Raw genomic sequence first — 20383 nt, 5'->3', positions numbered from 1 at the left:
TCTCTTTTTCCCACCTGTCTCATTATCCCTCATCTGTCTATCCTCCTGTCCTTTCCTTTCCCAAATACAAGAAACGAAAGCCCTTCGAGAACCTCCAGAGCTCCGCTCAAATGGGAGCGGATTGATATCACCATCAGGACTAGCGTCGTAGTACTCATCACTCTTTGTCCACTTCAATTCTCACTTTGTCGTGTGTCTCTCTCTTTGAGCTCTCTATCTGTCTGTCTTTCTTTTTTGCCCTCCCTCCTTCATTCTCTCCCCCCCTCCCTCTTTCCCCCTCTTCCTCAGTCAAAATAGACACTTTGCTGGTCTCCATTCTTTTTTGTCTCTATCTCCACGTCCATTTCGGAAGTCTCTTTTTCCTATTTTCCTCTCTCTTGGTCACTGGCTTTTTTCTTGTCTTTCTCCCTCCTTCTTTCTGGGTATGTCTGTCTAGTCCCCTCCCCTCCCCCTTTTGGAGTCTCGATTTCTTCCTTTTTCTCTGTTTTGAATGTGTCCGATGGGTTCTTTCCTCATCTCTCTCGTACCACCCCCTCCTCCTCAGCCCCAACCCGTCCCCCCTCCCGGGAGGCGGGTTCCAGCCGCCTGCAGCCCAATTGAACCTCAGCCCCGCCCGGAACTCTGACTCTCCACCAGCCCGCAGAGTCCGGGGGAGCGGCCGGGGAAGCGGCCGAGGGGGCGTGGCCCGGCCGAGGGGGCGGTGGCCGCAGCAGCTGTAGGAAACGCGAGGCGGAGAGCGGGCGGCGGCGCTGCTCAGTCCGGGCCACGCCGCGGGAGGGAGAAAGAGTGGGAGGAGGGAGAAGGGCTAGGCAGCGCTGTGCGCTCCGCCCGGCCCCATGCCCTGAGCTCCGCAGGACCGCCCCTGAACACGGGCGCCCCGCCGGTGCCCCCCCGCCCCGTTGGCACCATTGCCCCGACGGCGCGACCGGGCGGCCCGGCGCTTGCTAGGCTCCGCGCCGGGAGGAAGACGCTACTGGCGGCCGCGGTGGGAGTGGTGATGCTGCTGGTCCTGGTCGTGCTGATCCCCGTGCTCGTCAGCTCTGGCGGCCCCGACGGCCACTATGAGATGCTGGGCACCTGCCGAATGGTGTGTGACCCCTACCCGGCCCGGGCCCCAGGCTCCACCACGGCCGCCCGCCCCGACGGTGAACCACTGAGTGAGCACAGTGGTGCCCCTCCGCCTTCCACTCTGGTGCAGGGACCCCAGGGGAAGCCTGGCAGAGCTGGGAAACCTGGACCTCCAGGACCCCCAGGAGACCCCGGTCCCCCAGGCCCCGTGGGCCCCCCTGGGGACAAGGGTGAGCCGGGGAAACCAGGTCCCCCAGGGCTCCCAGGCCCTGGGGGCAATGGTGCCATCAGCACAGCCACCTACACTACGGTGCCACGGGTCGCTTTCTACGCGGGCCTGAAGAATCCCCACGAGGGCTATGAGATCCTCAAGTTCGACGACGTAGTCACCAACCTGGGGAACAACTACGATGCGGCCAGCGGCAAGTTCACGTGCAACATCCCTGGCACCTACTTCTTCACCTACCACGTCCTGATGCGAGGAGGGGATGGCACCAGCATGTGGGCAGATCTCTGCAAGAACGGGCAGGTGGGGACCAGGAGAGGCTGGGGCTGGGCTGGAGAGGGGAGAACCGCAGGGTCGTGAGAACAGAGAAATTTTAGCATAGAGTCGCTGAGGTAGGTGGGTATCAGAGCATGGAGGGTGGGGAGGTGGCTAGGAATAGCAAGTTTCGGCTCTGTGTCGGCATGGTATGTAGAAAGCATCGGAACTGGAGTAAATACATGGGCTTTAGTCGACTTTTTGCTGCTGTGACCTTGGGCAAGTCATTTCCCTTCGAAGGGCCTCAGTTTCCTTCTCTGTATAATGAGTAAAATGGAGCAGATGATCTCTAAAGTCCCTCCTAGGTGTTAATCCTAGAATCTGAAGAGGGGAACGACATATGGGAGATAAGAGGGAGTAGTGAGGGCCCAAGGGAAACAAATACCTAGAGATGGGAGGGGCGGGGGGGTGGGGTGGGGTGGGAATTAGAGATAGTCAGAGGACAGAGGGCCAGGGCAACCTGAATGCTAGGAGGCAGGAAACTGGAGCCTCAGGATGAAAGGGGACAATTAGAGCAGGTGAAGCAGGAACTAGGACCAAAGGGGCTTAGGATAGCCAGGGCACACAGGTCACCTGGAAATCCCTTCTCCAGGGCCCTTAGGGACTTTCTAGCTGACCTTCTTTCACAGAGGAAGATACTGGGTAAATCAACACCCATCTCTGCCCCCTTCTCTGAGAAAATAGCTGGGTAGTCCCTGTGGGAAAAGTTTGCCTCCCAGATACTGGGTCTGTGGGTGTCTGAGTTCTGCTGCAGTTCCCCTCTCCTCCTTATTTGCTTGAGTTGGGGGGGGGGATCAAAAAATTCTGCTCAGGAGAACCTTTTCCCTTTCACCCATCTATCTAATTCCCAGGAGCCCATAAACCTGGGATGGAATCTAGAAATGCCAGGAGTTGCTGCCTTCTTCACCTTGGGGAGAGGGGGAAGGAGACCTGAAATTCCAAGTTTCTCTTGCCAACCCTTGCCCTAACTCAGCCCCCAACATCATTCCACAATTATTCCTTTGTCCCAACCTGGGCTAATGCCCCTCGTGACTGTCCCCTGACCTAGGAAGTGGTCAAGCCAAATCTGAGCTGGAGGAGGAGGGGAGCAAGAGGAAAGGGCTCTCAATCAAGTGAGTGGAAGGGGAAGGGACAGCTTTGGAATGGTGGCCTCAGAATATTCTTTTCTCTCCAACAGCCCGTCCTTCCTCAGACTGCCTGCCTGAATTAAAGCTCAAAAGTACAGCTAAAGGTGGTGGGGGTGGAGATCAGGGAAAAGCCTTAGTGGTGTATGTGTCCCTGTCTCATCCTCCCTTCATCTTGGTCCTCAGTTGCTAATTGGGCAAGCTCGGCTATCCCAAGCCCCTGTAAGGGGCTGGCCTTGAATAGCACACAATTCTGCTTATTAATCACCAATAAACGATTCAGCAATGTCACCTTTGAATGCTGAGCCCCGAGTTTTTTCTTTTCCCCAAGAAAGTTTGAATTCAGAGCTTTCAGCTTTCAGGGATTGGGTTAAAGGGCGGTGAGCTTGGCCTTTCCAAGATAATCGAGATGCCCCCCTCCTCCCAGCCCTGCCCCAGCTCTGGGTGGCCTGAGGGGAGGTGCCTAATGCTAAAAATACACTAATATCACTTATGGAGAAATAATGACAGCTTACTTCCATCACCAAACAGAAAAATAGCCTTCCATCTAGACAAGGGGCACAGTCTGGGCAGAGCCTGGCAAACCAGGGCCCTACCCTTTGAGATGGCATATGGGGATGGGGGGAAGTTCAGGGTCAGTGAATGACTCAGGGAAGCAGCTAGTGGGGGGAGGAGATAATCCCCCCATTTCCAGGCAGACACCTTTAATTGTATAATCATTGCTCACAACCCCACCCATATCATCAGCTGTCAACCCTGGGGGCTGCCCCTGACATATACTCTTCACTCCAGCCAAACTGTCATTTTGTAGCTGTTCATGACATTCACTCTAGCCAGGTTTGGAAGGGGTGGGGTGGGGTGGGAAACCTAGTGTGACATGCCCCACACCAGTAACCTTTGTACCTTCCTGCTTCCACAAGAGCTCTGGATGTGGGTACCAGGGACTAGCCTCATAAGAGGGTCCAGGGAGAAGAAGGGAGATACAGGAAAAGGACCATTGATTTGGGGAAGGATGGGGGCAGGGATGGGGAGAGAGGGAAAAAGAAAGAGACCAGGGCAAGGGCAGCAGATTTAAGGATGAACCAGTAGGAAGGGAAAGTTGTTTCTTGAGAAGAGGAATTCTTTCCTTTTACCCTGCTTCTCCCCTGAAAGCTTAGGAGAAAGGGCTTTCTGTCATTCTCCCTGAGCTAGTCTCCCTTGAGTTTTCATTCCCCTCTGCTGGGGGTGTCTTTCTAGGTGCTTTAGGCATTCATTTCTGCTATTTGGCTGCTTCTCATATCTCTGAGGTCCAGCCTGCACCTTTTTCATTCATGGATGCTCCAATTTCCCTCAACCCCTCATCTCCCCAACCACCACCCACATCCTTGAGCTCTCTCAAAGGAAGGGATGGTCACATCTTTAGACCTAGACACTGGGGAGTTGTAGACCACCAGGCTGGGTCCTTGGGTGCTGGGGGGGGGGGCAGCTAGGAAGTGGGGGAGGGGGTAGAGAAGGAGGAAATGTAATGTGCATTCTGCCTCTAGCCACGTGTTAGGCAATGCAGTTATAAAACAGCCAGATCATTTATAGGGGTTAAAACCTTTCAGTATATAAAGGAGTATGGAGCTCTGTTGAGTGTGGGACATAAAAGGGAATCAGGCACCTGTGACTACCATTAGTTACTAAAAGAAGAGGGATTGTGGTCTAATTCTGCTACTATATGACCTTGGGCAAGTTCCCCTCTCTCAGCCTCAGTTTCTTCTTCTGAATAATGAAGAGATTGGATTAAATGATCTCTGATGTCCCTTTCAGCCCAGAGATTCTGAAGTAATAATTCTAGAAGATTCTAGAATAATTCTAGAAGAATAAGTGGGGTTTTTTATAAGGAAAAGGGAAGAATTTCAAAATATGGTTTTTAGAGGATGTGGAGGTAAGAGGTAGTTTAATAGAGTAAAGCAATAAAAAGGATCTCACTTCTTTGCTGCTAGTGGGTTTAAGGGTATGTTTTTCCCCAAAAAGCCCTGGGAGGATTCAGCCAAGATTGGTGCCCAGATGTGAGCTAAGTCAGAACTGTGGTCCAGGAATCCATTTGAATAGTGGTATTGGGAGAGGAGGACCTGGGTTCAAATCTGATATCAGATACTTCCAAGCTATATGACCCTGGGAAGTCACTTGATCCTCTTTGCCCAGCCCTTGCCTACTGTCTTAGAGTTGTTACTAAGACAGAAAGTAAGGGTTTGGCTTTTTTTTCAAGTTTCCTAGAAGTCCAGGGAAGGTGAACCCCAAATAATCATGCTAACCAATAGAGATTTCAATAGCAACACAAATGCATAAATTCAAAAATTCCTGCAAGAAATATGATTAGACTGATTACCAATTTCCAGCATTTTTTCTATAGAACTGACCCCTGTAATATTATTTCACCTTTTCATGGCCCGAATTCATAACTTTTAATTCTAATCTTAGATTTAGAGTAGGAAGGGACCTCAGAGGTGATCTATCCCAATCTCTCATGTGCCAGCTGAAATAATTGAGACCTAGGAAAATTAAGTGATTACCCAAAGCAGTAAGTTTCAGGGGAAATGAGTGCAGATCCTCTTACTCCAGTTCTTTATACATTGCCTCTTATATTTCAGTTTCCTCTCCAGGGAACTGGTCAAAAGGAGATGACTTTGGTCCTGCTATATATTGAGTCCAGATGAACAGATGCTGCAAATTCCCCATTCTCTTCTTCCATGGGAATCATAGAATCTCAGATTTGGAAGGGATACCAAAAACCATCAAGCCCAACCCCAGAAGACAGAGAAGTCAAGAGCACATGATTTCAGAGGCAGCTAAGTAGCACAGTGGACAGTGACAGGTCTGGAGTTGGGAGGACCTGGGTTCAAATGTGACTTCAGACACTTCCCAACAAGCAAGTCACTTGACCCCTTTTGCCTAGCCCTTGCCCTTCTTAGAATTGTTACTAAGACAGAAAGTAAGGGTTAGGGGGCAGCTGGATAGCTCAGTGGACTGAGAGTCAGGCCTAGAGATGGGAGGTCCTAGGTTCAAATCTGGCTTCAGACACTTCCCAGCTGTGTGACCCTGAGCAAGTCACTTGACCCCCATTGCTTAACCCCTACCACTCTTCTGCCTTGGAGCCAATATTGGCTCCAAAGCAGAAGGTAAGGGTTTAAAAAAAAAGAAAAGGAAGTAAGGGTTAAAAAAAATACATGAGTTCAAATACTGCATCATACACTTATTCTTTAAATAAAACACAAATAACTTTGTGACTTCAGAAAAGTCACTTATATCTCTTTGAACCTCAGTTTCTTTCTCTGTAAAATGAAGATTGCTGTAAGGGTCAAGGATAATATCATATGTAAACTTTTCAAACCTTAAAAGCCCTATATATATGCAAGTTATTATTATGTGCTCTACAAAGCACCAACAAGTAGTCATCTAGCCTCCACTTGAACACTAGACATCAAGTCAATGAGTCTCATCATTTTGTTGTTATTGAATCATGCCCAACTCTTCACTGTTTTCTTGGCAAAAATAGTGGAGTGGTTTGCCTTCTCCAGATCATTTGACAGATGAGGAAACTGAGACAAACAGGGTTAAATGATACCCAGGGTCACGCAGCTAGTAAATGTCTAAGGCTGGATTTGAACTCAGGTCTTTCTGACTCCAGGCCAGATACTCTATTCATTGTGCCACCTATCTGCCCCATCTTGTCATTTAGTAATCCCAAACTCTTCCTCCTTTTTTGTCTCTGGGGTCACAATTCTTGAGATTTAGTTCCTTGTTCTGCCACTGCCTGGGAATAGCACAATCTTGATGCCTCATTAGACAATTAGGATAATTTTGAGAACAATCATGGTAATTAATAAATAATAATCATAATCCTTCTAGATTCCTGTCATATCACCAAGAGATTTCTAATGCAAGAGTGCTACACCATTCATTCAGCAAATATTAAAATGGATTTGGTTATTAAAATAAAATGTCTTAATGAGTTAAGGCCAGATTAATCTGAGTAATAAAAATAAATATCTAATGTATTAACAGATAACAAAATGTATGCACACATAATAATAAATGATTCAAAGAGTTGGGTGGAGAAAATACCAAAAGTTAGCTGTTTATTTCTCTGGTGTGACCAGTATTTCAAGACTCTTCCCCAACATTAAACCTCCAAAAAGCCCTTTTATATTGCATCATATTAAAAATTTAAGCTGAAAGTATCAGTAGTAAAAACAGAATCTTGTTCATCTCCCAGATAGAGAAACTGAGTCTCCCCATCCTGTCCGAATCCTCCCTTGGGCTCAGTTTAAGAGTGATTGGGACCCTCCAACCAGAAGTGTTTCCAGACACAGCCTGGAATGTGCCAGGGAAAAAGGACCAGAATTTGGATGTTTGGACTTTAAGTAAATGATGTGCAAGTCCACTCCCCCAGTGATCTACGCTGCTACTCTGAGCCCATAGGAGGCAGCCAGTACTCTTAAGCCTGCCCCTTAATTGGCTCTCTTAGGATAACAAATTGGAGGGACAGGAGACTGGACAGAACTAAAGAAAGAAGCAGATCAAGTGGAACCCACTCCACTCTTTAAAGGATCAGAGATGTTTTTAGGGTTATGGGCAAGAATAGTGAACTAAATGACTCTCTTGTTTCTATGAGATTGGCATTAAGATTAGCTCATACCTTTTCACATCCTGAAATCACCACCAATCCTAGGACACAGGCTCAGGATGACCCCATCTGTTCCAGGAAAAGGCAGGGCAGACAGACACTCTCACCTTTCCCCAAAGCAGCAGCTAGACTCTCTTAATGTTTAATTCAGTCTAATGGGAAGGGACATTTCCACAAGTGGGAATGCAGGGCAAGGAAGGGGGTGAGGGCAACCTTGCAGAGTGGGCAGTGGCAAAGTGGTACCCCTTCCCTTTACCACCCTAGCAGGTGAGAGTCAGGGACCTCTAGATACAAGTTTTCCCCAAAGTCTTGGTTCAGTTTTAAGCTCAATACCTTTATATACTGCTTCTTGTATGTCAGGTTCCCCTCTAGGGAACTGGTCAAGAGGAGCTGACCTCAGCCCTGCTACAGGCTACCACAAACACCCCATCTTGTCCCTCAGTGGCAATCATAGAATCTGAGAATTAGAAGGAGTACCAGAAATCATATAGGCCAACCCTACCTAAGCAGGTACTAAAGCTTTCCAAGACTAGAGAATCCCCTGTATTATCTCATTTGATCCTCACCTGGGAGGAGTAAGCAGTATAGTGTCCCCATTTTACAGATGAAATAATTTACAGTCACTTAGCACAGCTGGGGCTCTGACCCAGTTTGGCTGACTCCAACTTAATAGCCTTTCTAGTTTCATGAGTTGCCTTCAGAAACAAAGAACTCAACAGACTCCTGACCATGAGATTTAAAGTTTTGTGATGAACCAGAGAGGGAGAGAAGGTACTGGCCTTCATTGCTTCTTCTGTTTATTGCTTCATCATTTCTATCCCTAAAGGAAGAAGGAGTCAACTCCAAGGAGGGAGAATCTTATAGAGAAGGGAACACAGACCTCCATGGCCATGGTGGGGCCTGCCAATTGAATCCTATTTCTAATTTCCAGGGGCTTCCATTTGAATGGAAAAGTGGAGGGAATTCCTAAACCTCATTCTTCAAATACAAGATGTCCCAAAAGTCTTAGTGCAGTTTAGGCTAGCTTGAAACCGGCACCCCCAATTCGCTTGTGAAATCAAGAGGAAAATTCCACTTTAGCTCCAAGGTGCAACAATGAGTAGATCCTCGATTTTTTTTTTTTGGTGGGGAGAGGAGATTCCCTTATCTTCCTCTGAAGTGTTTCTCTCCAATAAAAGAGTTGTCTTTTATACAAGAGCACCTACTGGGTGGGAGTCACTGGACCACTAACTAGGGAGGTAGATCTTAGATGTGTTATCTTAAAACTCCATTTTCAGTCTCCTCATCTGCAAAATGGGAATAATAAAGACAAGCTCTACCACTCACAGATGGTTGTCAGAATCAGAGGAGATCCAATAACACAGGCAAAAGCCCTAGGTTGATTACAAAGCCAGATATCTATATGGAATAAATGATTATTATTGAATGGGGGAAATGATTAGGAAAGAAATAAAGATGACTTTTCAGCTACAAAAGTAACATGTCATTCTAGTCCCCTTTAAAGTCACCTAGGAGGGGTGGGGTGGAAAAGAACTGTTTTTCTAAGTAGCATCTGAAGATAGAATAAAGTACAACAGAACTAAAAAAGGCCTTAGAGATGATCTGATTCAACCCCTACTTGGGGTCTTCTAAAATAAGGGGAGGGGCCATAAACTTGTCTACAAGTCTCCTCTTTTGCTCCACGCTCCATTCTGCCAAACCAAAGAGGAAGATTCCATCCTAACCCCAAAGTGCAACAATAAGTAGAGCCTGCCTTGGTTCTTGGAGGGGGGGTCCTTGTTTTCCTCCAAATTGTTACCCTCTAATAAAATAATTGGGTGGTGGTGGTAGAGTTGGAGAGGATCAGACACCAGGAGGGAAAAGAGGGGGCCATGGGAAGGCTCTGCTCCTTTGCCTAGCAGAGGTTCAACTCTCCAGGGTGCTAACTGCAAATATTTTGACATTCTTTCCCCTAATTTCTCTCCCTCATTTTCTGCCTCTCTTTCTTTCTCCCTGTCCTCATTCCTTCATCTTCGCTGCCTTTTTTCCCCTCCCTTTCCTCTGTTCTCCCTTCTCCTATCCGCTGCACCCTTCCCTCCCTCTCCTTCCTATCTTCCCTTCTTCCTCTGCCCCCTCTCCTTCCTCTCCTTCTATTGCTTTCCCTGTCCCTCTCCCCGGGTTTCCCTATCGGAAACTGACCCCTGCACCAGGTCCGGGCTAGTGCTATCGCCCAGGACGCTGACCAGAACTATGACTACGCCAGCAACAGCGTGATTCTGCACCTGGATGCTGGGGACGAGGTCTACATCAAGCTAGACGGCGGCAAGGCGCACGGCGGCAACAGTAACAAATACAGCACCTTCTCCGGCTTCATCATCTACTCCGACTGAGCCCAGGCTGGGTGGGGTGGGGGCAGGATCAGGGGCAGGGTGCCTCTCTCTCCCCCGCCCCTCCCTTACTCTCTCCCACCCAAGCCACGCCCCAGGGGCAATCTTGGAGCTACCCTCGCTCCAAGATCTGGCCGGTGGAGAGGGGATATGTCCCCGGATCTCCTCCTGTCCATGTCTCCCCATCCCCAGCCAGACCCTGAAAGGAAAGGAGGGACTGGGGTGGGGTGGGGTGGAGGATGGGAACAGCCTCAGCCTGCTGTAACACCTGGGGCCCTAGGGGCCACTAGGTGTGCTACCACAAACCAGGGCCCGGGGTTGTTCACGCTATTAGACCGCCTCTTCGGTCCCGGGGCTGTAAAGACCTTCACCCCTCCCGCACTGTATATATGTACAATACGACTGTATATGTTCTTGGAGTGCCGCGTCTCCCACCCTAACTCCTCATCCCGGGAGAAGGCTGGGGTGGGGAGTGGAATTATCAGAAGGTAAGCCTTTCTTCCATAGTGACTCCTCCCGCCCCACTGCCTCTCACCCCGAGGAGGTCAAGGTTGGGAGCGCCCCAGACAGCCTTCTTCAAACCCCGCCTCTTTCCCCCAGCGATACCCAAAGCCCCTGGCCCGGCTCCGCCGCGCCCCATCTGACCAAAGCTATAATAAAAACACACGTCCATCTGGTTGGCTCCTCCTCCAGTCCGCCGGAGTTGGGGAAGCTGAGTGAGAGCGGGGTGGGTGAGGGGCGCGCTGTGGCCCCGACCTTGACTCCCGAAAGACCGAAAACCCGTGAGAAAGAGAGAAAGCCTGACGACTGAATGACAAGTGAAGTCATGGTCTATGAAAAGGAAGAGTATGATCTTCGATGGTTCAGACGCTCTGAGCTTTGATGTCAGCTTCCTTTTGCAATCAAGGGGCTTGCGACCCGAGATGCTAACTACTCTCATTTACCCTGGCAGGGATTTCTAGAAGTCACTTTGTCCATTCTCCTTAGCCTTTAGACCAGACTAAACCCATACAGATGAATGGAGCCTTTAGTTTACCTTGCAGGGGTCCTGTGTCCTCCCACCTCCCCTCAAAGTGAAATGTGAGTCATCCAGGGCAAAGAATTGGGGGGGGGGGGAATGGGGGAAGAGGGTAGATAGCTGTATGACCTTAGGCAAGTCACAAAGGGAGAGAGGCATGGTATAAAAGTCAGTTCTTCCAACCAGAGATTGCTTCAGTTATCAAGTCCTGGGTAGAATATTTGGCTGTCCAAACCCAACTTCATCTACTGCAGGTCTAGTCTCTGTGAGGCAGGAAAAAAAAAAAGAAAAAGATCTGGCACAGCTATCAGTGCTATTGTCATTGGCCGCCATTCTTTCTTTTAAAGAAATTATTGATGCCCTTTGGTTTTAATATCACATTCATTTTTAGATATATTCCTTCCTCCTTCCCTACCTACCCTCTCAGGAATAGCAACCAACATATCTCCACTGACAGTATAGCAGCTCCCAAGTCCTACACCTTTCCCCATCTCTGAAAAGAAGTAGGTGCCTGGTGTAAAAAACTCTTCTCTAGGGACAGACTTGATTATTCACAGAGCATTCAGTTTCATATAAATGCTTCTCTGAATTCTTGATATTCTTTGTTTCTTTCACACACCATAATTTGTTTAGTCATTCCCTAATCAATGGGTGCCTACTTTGTTTCCAGCTCTCTAAAGTGCTGATTTAATATTTTGCTATATATGGGACCTTCCTTTCTGTCTATGACAACCTTGGGATATATGTGTAGAAGGGGAATCTTTGGGTCAAAAAGGTATGGACAGTTCACTTACTTTCTTGGCAGAACTTCAGATAACTTTCTAAAACAGTTGAGACCAATTCATAATTCCATCAGCAGTGTATTTGTGTGCCTCTTTCCACAGCCCCTCTAACATTGACTGTTCCCACCTTTTGTCATCTTTCACAATTTTCTAGGTGTGAGGTGAAGCCTCCGGTTTATTTTAAATTTTCATTTTTCTTATTTGGAGCACACTTTCAAATGTTAATCATTTGCAATTCATCTTTTGAGACCTGTTTATTCATATTCTTTGACTGCTTTTCTATTGATGAATGGCTCATGGTCATATATATATTTGTTTTAATTCCTTATACATCTTGGATATCATACCTTCACCAGATATATTTGATGCAAAGATTTTTTTCTCCCAATTGACAATTTCCCCTCTTCTTCTAGATGCATAGATTTTGTTCTTCAAAATCTATTGGTCATGTTTCATAAAGCCTAGGAGGAGACGAAACTGACTAAATTCAGTGTCATAGATTTTGAGTTTATCTTAAGATTAAAAAAAGAAGAAAAAAGAGATAATTGAGTCCAACTGCAGGGAGGGGGAAAGCAGAAAGGGGAAAGCAGTAAAATAGAGGAGCAGAGAAAGGTTGGTAACAGTGCTGGGAGTTCTGACTTCATAATCTGGGGAGACTGGTACCCAGAGGAACAAGTCTATTTCTATCAAGGACACAGATCTATCCCAAGAAGAGATATCATTTCCACCTCCAAGATGAAGCATAAATACATTTAGTTCTCAATTATCCAACCTAAAGGAATGGAAGTAAAGGGTGAATTTAAAAAACCCCACAAGTAATGCAGAATTCCATTTTATTGGCCATTGGAGAGCATTAATTTTTTTTTTAATTTACAGACTTTTTTCTAACAGGTTAATACTAAAATGAATTTGCATTTCCTGAGTACACACTCTTAGAATGGGGATCAAGAAGGGGAAGTCTCTTTTAACATTTACCTTGGACAACTCAGACCTCAGGAGTCTCCTATTCAAGCCCAGGAGAGAGTCTTACAGTGTGAAGGCACCCATTAGAAACAAAAATGACTCCCTCAGAGACAGCTTGTTCATGTTAAGGTTATTGCTACCCTAGAGCTCCACATTCCAGTTCCACAGCAGATTAAAGTCTTGTGGGGGGGCAGCTGGATGTCTCAGTGGATTGAGAGTCAGGCCTAGAGATGGGAGGTCCTAGGTTCAAATCTGGCCTCAGACACTTCCCAGCTGTGTGACCCTGGGCAAGTCACTTAACCCCCATTGCTTAGCCCTTACCACTCTTCTGTCTTGGAACCAATATTTTGCTATATACATAGTATTGGTTCCAAGACAGAAGGTAAGGGTTTAAAAAAAAAAAGTCCTGTGGATGTCTCTGATGGAGCTGCTCTAGGTAACACCACGCTTGGAAGCCAGAAGGCAATATAGTGAAGAAGGGGAAGGGGGCAGGGCATTGGGTGTGCTATATTTGGAGTTGGAACACCTGGATTCTAGTTCTGCTTCTAACATTTTCACTTGTATGACCTTAGGCAAGTCACTTAACTACTCTTTCAGATTTTCATTTCTTTATCAGTAAGATGAAACAGGAGTGATGGTGAACCTTTTGGAGACTGAGTGCCCAAACTTCATCCTCATGCTGCATGTGAGATGCCTCTTTGCCCCAGACAGGGGAGGGAGGAAGTGATCCCATTGGGCTGCTGAGCAGAGGGGCAGGTGATAGGAGAAATGTCCTCAGGTGTGATGGAAAGGGGAAAAAGAGCAGCCCCGTCTGGCACAAGTGCCATAGGCTTTCCAATATAGGTCTAGATGATCTTTAAGGACCTTTTTCTAGCTCTAAATCCCATGAACTTTCATCCTCATCTTACTTTGTTCTTGGGGAGAAGAATAGGAAAGGCATTATGGCAATTATCACCACTGCTTAAGTTCCACAACTTTCCAGCTGAGGTTATGAGGTCGGAATGAGAAAGTCACAACTTCACTGTCACCATGCCTAGTATTACTACCACCACCAACAATAACAATAGCTAACGTTTATATAGTGCTATAAGGGGAGCTAGATGATGCAGTGAATAGAATGACAAACTTGGAGTCAGGAAGATCTGAGCTCAAATCCTGCCTCAGACACTTCCTAACTGTATGACCCTGGGCAAATCATTTAACCCTTTGGGCCTCAGTTTCCTCATCTATCAAATGAGTTGGAGAAGGAAATGGGAAACCACTCCGGTATCTTTGCCAAGAAAACCCCAGATTAGATCACAAAAAGTTGGACACAACTGAACAACAACAAAATAGTACTTTAAGATTGGCAAAGCACTTTACAAATATTGGGTCTTATCCTTACATTAAGCCTGGAAGATAGATGATATTGCTCCTCCTATTTTACAGTCAAGGAAACTGAGATAGTTTAATTGACTTGCTTAGGTCATAATAGCTAGGAAATGTCTGAAGATGAATTTGAACCCAGATCTTCCTGACTTGAGGTCAGTGCTCTATGCACTATGGTGCCACCCCCCTTCCTTATAAGACAGCAATGAATCTTTAAAGTGTTTCTCTATATTTCAAACCCAGTTTTAAAGTTATTGTTTTGATGGTCTCTCCTTCCTCTCCTCTGGAGGAAGGCAATGTGTTCGAGGCACGTCATCTGCCATGCCACCTTGCAGATGTAAGGTACACCATCCCTTTAAAGCCCTTTTCATTATATTGGTATATATATATATATATATATATATATATATATATATATATATATATATATATATATATATATATATATATACTTCATCACCAAAAGTAATTGAGCAAATATTCTGGGACCTTCCTTTCAGTCCATGTCAACCTTGAGGAAGCACCCTACAAATATTCCCTCTTTTGTCATTTCCTATAGCCTTGGACAAGAAGCAAGGAGTTCACATCTGTCCTGTAGTTATTGCATTCCTGGGTCTGGTCAGCCTCCTCTAATCCTATCATCAGTTCTAGGGCTTCAGGAATCCCAGATCTCCAGAGGAATCAAAGCTTTCACTTGTCCCTATCATTCCCTACCCGCCTTGGTCTTTTAGCTCCCTTGGCAGAGGAAGGGGAAGAGCACATATTCCTGGGGCAGTGGTGCCCAGTCTCCAGGAGCCCTCACTCGCCAAAAGGCAGACTATATCTTGCACCAGTGACTGGGCACAGTATCCTTCCTCCTCTGTGACAGATTATTTAAAGGGCTGAAGGCCTCTTTCCTAAGGAACTTTACCTCTGCAAGTTACCTAGGCTCTGGCACAAACACAGAGGTTCACAGGATTTATAGCAGAAAGAATGGTAGAGCAGAGGGACTTCTGGTTTTGCCTTGTCCACTTCAGAAGGCTCAGTTTTTTCTGTCAAATCTTCAAAGCAAAGGGGAGGGCCAGGCATTTCTCTTCCCACTTATTTTTGGCACTTAGATGATTCTTCTTCTTCTTCTTCTTCTTCTTCTTCTTCTTCTTCTTCTTCTTCTTCTTCTTCTCTTACCTTTCTTCTTAGAATCAATACTGCGTATTGGTTCCAAGGCAGAAGAGTAGTGAGGGCTAGGCAATGGGGGTTAAGTGACTTGCCCAGGGTCACACAGCTTGGAAGTGTCTGAGGCCAGATTTGAACCTAGAACCTCTCATCTCTAGGCCTGTCTCTTTGTCCACTGAGTCACCCAGCTGCCCTGGCACTTAATTTCTTTATTGGGGTCTTGGATCTAGAACTAAAAGAGAACTTTTTTGTTGTTTTTTAGTAATTTTTAGTTAGATGGGCTCTCTGGGGCTCCAAATAAGACCTAACACTAAGCTCTATTTCTATCACCTTGCAATTAGATGTTGCCACATATGTGTGTCATTATTTATTATTTTATTATTACATTGTATTGGATTCTTTGTGACCTCATTTGGGGTTTTCATGGCAAAGAATCTGAAGTGGCTTACCATTTCCTTCTCTGACTCATTTTGCAGATGAGGAAACTGAGGCCAGCAGGGTTAAGTGACTTGTCCAGGGTCACACAGCTAGGCAGTGTCTGAGAAGGAGATCTTAGAGGTTATTTCAATCTAACTGCCTCTTTTCAAAGATGAAGGTGTTGAGGCTTAGAGGTTAAAAAGACTTGTCTTGGGTCACATAGGTAGTTAGTGACAGAGCTGGGATTTGAACTCTGGCCAGGTGACTTCAAATTCTCTTTCCACTGGGCTACCTTGCTTCCCTTCCCACTTCCAACCCCATATGTCATGTCTCTTGGAGCCATTTCACAAAATGAGCTTAATGCTTTTTCCCTTTTTGTTGTGACTTTTAGAATTAGAAATCTGAGGGTCCCTACTTGTCCTATCCCCATGCCCATTCCTTATGCTTGACTAAAGTCAGGGTTCAACAAATGTTCATTGAATTAATAATAATAATAATAATAATGATAGATTACGTATTATGGTGCTTTAAGGTTCAGCTTGGTTTAGCCCAATGATTCTCAAATTTTTTGGCCTCAAGACCCTTTTTATTGAGAATCCCAAAGAACTTTTGTTTATGTGGGTTATATTTATCAATATTTATCACATTAGAAACTGAAATATCTTAGTATCATTAGGAAAGCAGTTTTGCCTTCAAAGACACCCTTGAAGGGCTCCCCAAACCTCATGTTGAGAACCATTGGTGTAGGTCCTCGAGAGTACTGGCTTTGGAGTAAGGAATCCCAGCCCTGCTTGTTATTAGCTGGATGACCTAGGCAAGTCTTTTCCTAGGATTATAGAATTAGAGCTGAAAGTTCTTGGAGAACTTGGAGGTCAACTCTCTCATTTCAGAGATGAGAAAAATGAGGCAGCAAGGTTATGTGACTCATTCAGGGTCACACAGCTACTAAATGTCTGAGGTAAGATTCAAACTCAGGTCCCAATGACTCAAAGTCCTCTATGCCACCTCACCGTCTAAACTTAACTTTTAGTCTCAGATGCCTTATCTGTAAATGTGAAAGGAAGGATGAATTCCATGAACTCTAAGGTCCCTCCAAGCTCTAAATCTATGATTCTCAGGGGGACAGCTGGGTGACTCAGTGAGTTGAGAGCCACACCTAAAGAGGGGAGATCCTGGGTTCAAATCTGGCCTCAGACATTTCCCAGCTGTGTGACCCTGAGCAAGTCCTTTAGCCTCCATTGCTAGCTCTTACTGCCCTTCTGCCTTGGAACCAATTGGTTCCAAGGCAGAAGGTAAGGTCCATTCCTGATTTTTGCCATCTCCACACCTAGGATAGCTTGGTGGCTCAGTGGATAGAGGGCTGGGTTTGGAGTCAGAAAGACTCATCTTCCTGAGGTCAAATCTGGCCTCAGACAATTACTAACTGTGTGACCCTGGAGAAGTCACTTAACTCTATTTATCTCAGTCCCTCACCTGTAAAACAATCTGGAGAAACTCTCAGTATTTTTGCCAAGAAAATCTCAAATGGGGTTGCCAAGAGTTGGATCCAACTGAACAACAATAACTCCACTTGATGGTCTGGGAATATTTAAAATATCTTCCCATTGATCAGTGGGAATGCCAAAGAATATTTTTAATAGCTGTATAACTGCATGGATCCCTCCCCTCCAAAGGAATTTGGTTACTCTGGAGCCAAGGTGACACTAGCCATACCATGATTATAGCTATTAAGACTAAACCTTATAGGCAGCTCGGTGGCTCAGTGCTTTGAGAGTCAGGCTTACAGATGGGAGGTCCAGGGTTCAAATCTGACCTCAGACACTTCCTAGCTGTGTGACCCTGGGCAAGTCACTTGACCCCCCATTGCTTAGCCCTTACTGCTTTTCTGCCTTGTAACAAATACAAAGCATTGATTCTAAGCTGGAAAATAAGAGTTTTGGAGGAGAAAAAAAGACTAAACCATAGCTATTAAAAAATATCCAAAAGACTTTTTATATGGAACCCTGCTGCATGTGGGGGCTACAAAGACAAAATAATAATAATAAAACTCCAGTCCCTCAAAGAATGCTCTCCGCCTCCAGAGAAAGAACTGTTGGAGTCAGAATGCAGATGAAAGCCTATGATTTATCACTTGTTTATTTGGGTGTATGTTTTGAGGTACTCCCTTACAAAAAAGAATAAAATGTTAATGTTTTGTATGATAATACATGTACAACCCAGAAAAAAACCCCTTCAGTCCCTGCCCTTTAGAAGCATGTACTCTATGGAGCAGGAGAGTGGCCACACTGTGTGAAATGATAAATATATACAAGTGTAACCCATGGCCCCCAGAGAACTCTGGGCTCACAGAGCCTGGGTCTGATCTTAGGGGCTGACCCCCACAAGAGTTTCTCTCTCTGGGTCTTTGGCCTCATCTGAAATTAATACAGGAACTCTAAAAGGATATTTAGTTCTAGTTTGTGTTTAGGTTTCCCCAAATATGTATAACATAATCCTTGAATCAGGGTATACTTTGGGTACTGGGAATGGGACTACCTTTATTTTACTTCACAAAAAATACATAAGGAGTAAAGACTTGCAAGAGCCTATAAGCATTTGGTTTGGACCTGCTATGTACCACATCCTGGGCTAAGCACTTTAAAATTATTTGTTCCTCATAACGACCCTGGGAAGTGGATGCTATGATGATACCTGCTTTATAGATGAGGAAACTGAGGCAACCAAAGGTTAAGCAGATATTGTCCTGGGTCACATAGCTAGTAAGAGTCTGAGGTCAGACTTGAATTCAGGTCTTCCTGAATTGGGAGCCAAAACTATGCCACCTAGCTACCTCTAGAGAAACAGAAAACATTTAAATAGCCTCCATTTAAGGGAAGGGGATTCCCACCTCTTCAACCTGTCCTTGGGGCTGTTGTTAAGTTGATTCTCTGTCATTCTAGAGAATTTCTCTTTCCCAAAGTTCTACACAGTCTCCCTTAGACTCATGACACCATCCTGTGGTTGAAATCCCCCCGAGGAAGCTAAACAAGCTAAACAGAGTTTTCCAGACAAGCACACTCCTCATCAAACCTTCATAGTCCAAAGAACTCACTGCTTTTGTTCTCCAAGAAGGATGCTACATAGGAACGAGGTGGATGGTACTTTTCTTTCTCCAGGTGGCAGGCTGTTTAAGGGAATCTTCTCTCTCTGGAAGGTCTGGTGCCCAAATCAACAAACTTGGGAACACTCAAACTTGGATTTAAACCAAAAAGCTAATGCTGCCCCAGAAATCTGCCATCTCTGAATAGAAAGCTGGGTTTGGGGACCACACTGCCTAGGATTAAAACTCCTATAACATGGGAGGTTGGGGTTCAGTAACATCCTCCACCAGGAACAAGCCATGTGTTTCTGCTGTATATCACCATTATCATTCCTAGAAGAGTGTTCATATCTTTGAAGTATTCCAAAGAAGGCAGAATAAGATAGAAGGGGGAAGAGAGTGGGGGAGACAGAGACACAGAGAGAGACCCAGAGAGGAGAGAGAGTCAGAGAAGAGAGAGAAGAAAGAGAGACAAGGAGAGGAAAGGAGAGGGAGGAGGGAGGGGAGAAGAGAGAAAAGGAGAAAGAGGAAACAGAAGAGAGAGAAGGGGAAAGGAAAAAGAGAGAAGGATAGAGAGAGGGAAAAGAGAGAAAAGGAGAGGAGAGAGGGAGAAAAAGAGAGAAGAGGAGAGGGAAAGAGACAGAAAGAATTTATTTTTACAAGAAAAAGGTTACTTTTTGTAGGTCAAAAGAAGAGGTACCTTATCCTCAGTCAGCTTCTTATATCCTATCACTTGTTTCTCCCCAAAAGGCTTTCAGCTTGTAACTTCATCAGTAATTTCATTGCTTTGAGAATTCAAATTTGATCAAGGACTTTCCCCTTTATACCTGATTCAGAATGGCGAACAAATATAAAACAACCTGGATGCACCCAAGATCAAAACAGTGGCATCTCATTGACTACATCATTGTATGCCGGCGAGACATCCAGGATGTAAAGATCACCAGAGCCATGAGAGGAGCTGATTGCTGGACAGACCACTGATTGGTTAGAGCGACTCTTCAAATGCGCATTGCGCCTCACCATCCAAAACGGGCTCAGACAGTTCACGCATTTTACAAGGTGAGTCATCTTAGAGATCCATCTTATTTGCAAACATTCCAGTCCTGCCTGGACAACAAGCTGTCTGCCAAGGGACCACTCACTGGAAGCTCAACCGAGAAATGGAACCAGTTCAGAGACGCAGTGAAGGAAACATCAAAGGCAGTCCTAGGCCCAAAACAACGCAACCACCAGGACTAGTTCGACGAGAACAACACTGCTATTGAAGACCTATTGAGCAAGAAGAACAAAGCCTTTATGCAGTGGCAAAATAACCCAAACTCTGCTCCTAAAAAGGACAGATTCAAGTCTCTCCAAGCCACAGCGCAGCATGAGATCAGGAAGATGCAAGACTGATGGTGGGGAAAAAAGGCAGAGGAAATCCAATGGTTTGCTGATATGAAAAACTACAAACAATTTTTCAGTGCCCTCAAGACTGTCTATGGGCCACCAAAACCCACCACCACTCCCTTGCTATCCTCTGATGGTGACACTCTCATAAAAGATAAAAAAGGCATCAGCAACAGGTGGAAAGAACACTTCAGTCAGCTTCTCAACCGACCCTCTTCAGTTGACCAAAGTGCCCTTGACCAGATCCCCCAAAACCACTCCATTGAACAACTTGATGTCCCTCCTTCAATAGAGGAAGTCCAAAAAGCCATTAAACAAATGAGTGCAGGCAAGGCACCCGGTAAAGATGGGATCCCAACCGAGGTGTACAAGGCCTTAAATGGAAAGGCGCTCCAGGCATTCCACATAGTACTGACCAGCATATGGGAAGAGGAAGACATGCCCCCAGAACTCAGAGATGCC

The 20383-nt window shown here is 45.8% G+C and overlaps 1 protein-coding gene across 2 annotated transcripts; it reads left to right on the top strand.

The window, feature by feature from the left end:
• Positions 1–699: 699 nt before the first annotated feature.
• On the top strand, positions 700–10424 carry C1QL1 (complement C1q like 1). Of its 2 annotated transcripts, none has more exons than XM_001368269.3 (2): positions 700–1597; positions 9574–10424. In XM_001368269.3, the coding sequence occupies exons 1-2, from the start codon at positions 998–1000 to the stop codon at positions 9751–9753; spliced, it is 780 nt and encodes a 259-aa protein (XP_001368306.1). In that variant the 5' UTR covers positions 700–997; the 3' UTR covers positions 9754–10424. The 2 variants fall into 2 exon arrangements, with proteins under 2 accessions (XP_001368306.1, XP_007482527.1); XM_007482465.2 differs by lacking the exon at positions 9574–10424 and adding an exon at positions 2787–3032 and having other exon boundaries at positions 713–1597.
• The last annotated feature ends 9959 nt before the right edge of the window (positions 10425–20383 follow it).

Source organism: Monodelphis domestica, chromosome 2, assembly GCF_027887165.1.
Source record: "Monodelphis domestica isolate mMonDom1 chromosome 2, mMonDom1.pri, whole genome shotgun sequence".
NCBI classification, from domain to species: domain Eukaryota; kingdom Metazoa; phylum Chordata; class Mammalia; order Didelphimorphia; family Didelphidae; genus Monodelphis; species Monodelphis domestica.
Note: the sequence above shows the minus strand (reverse complement) of the source record. Positions and strands in the feature narration are given on the sequence as shown.

Coding starts and splice junctions, on each gene's coding strand:
- C1QL1 (XM_001368269.3), top strand. CDS start 998: ATGCTGCTGGTCCTGGTCGTGCTGATCCCCGTGCTCGTCAGCTCTGGC. Junction 1,598..9,573: donor ATCTCTGCAAGAACGGGCAG/GTGGGGACCAGG, acceptor CCCCTGCACCAG/GTCCGGGCTAGTGCTATCGC.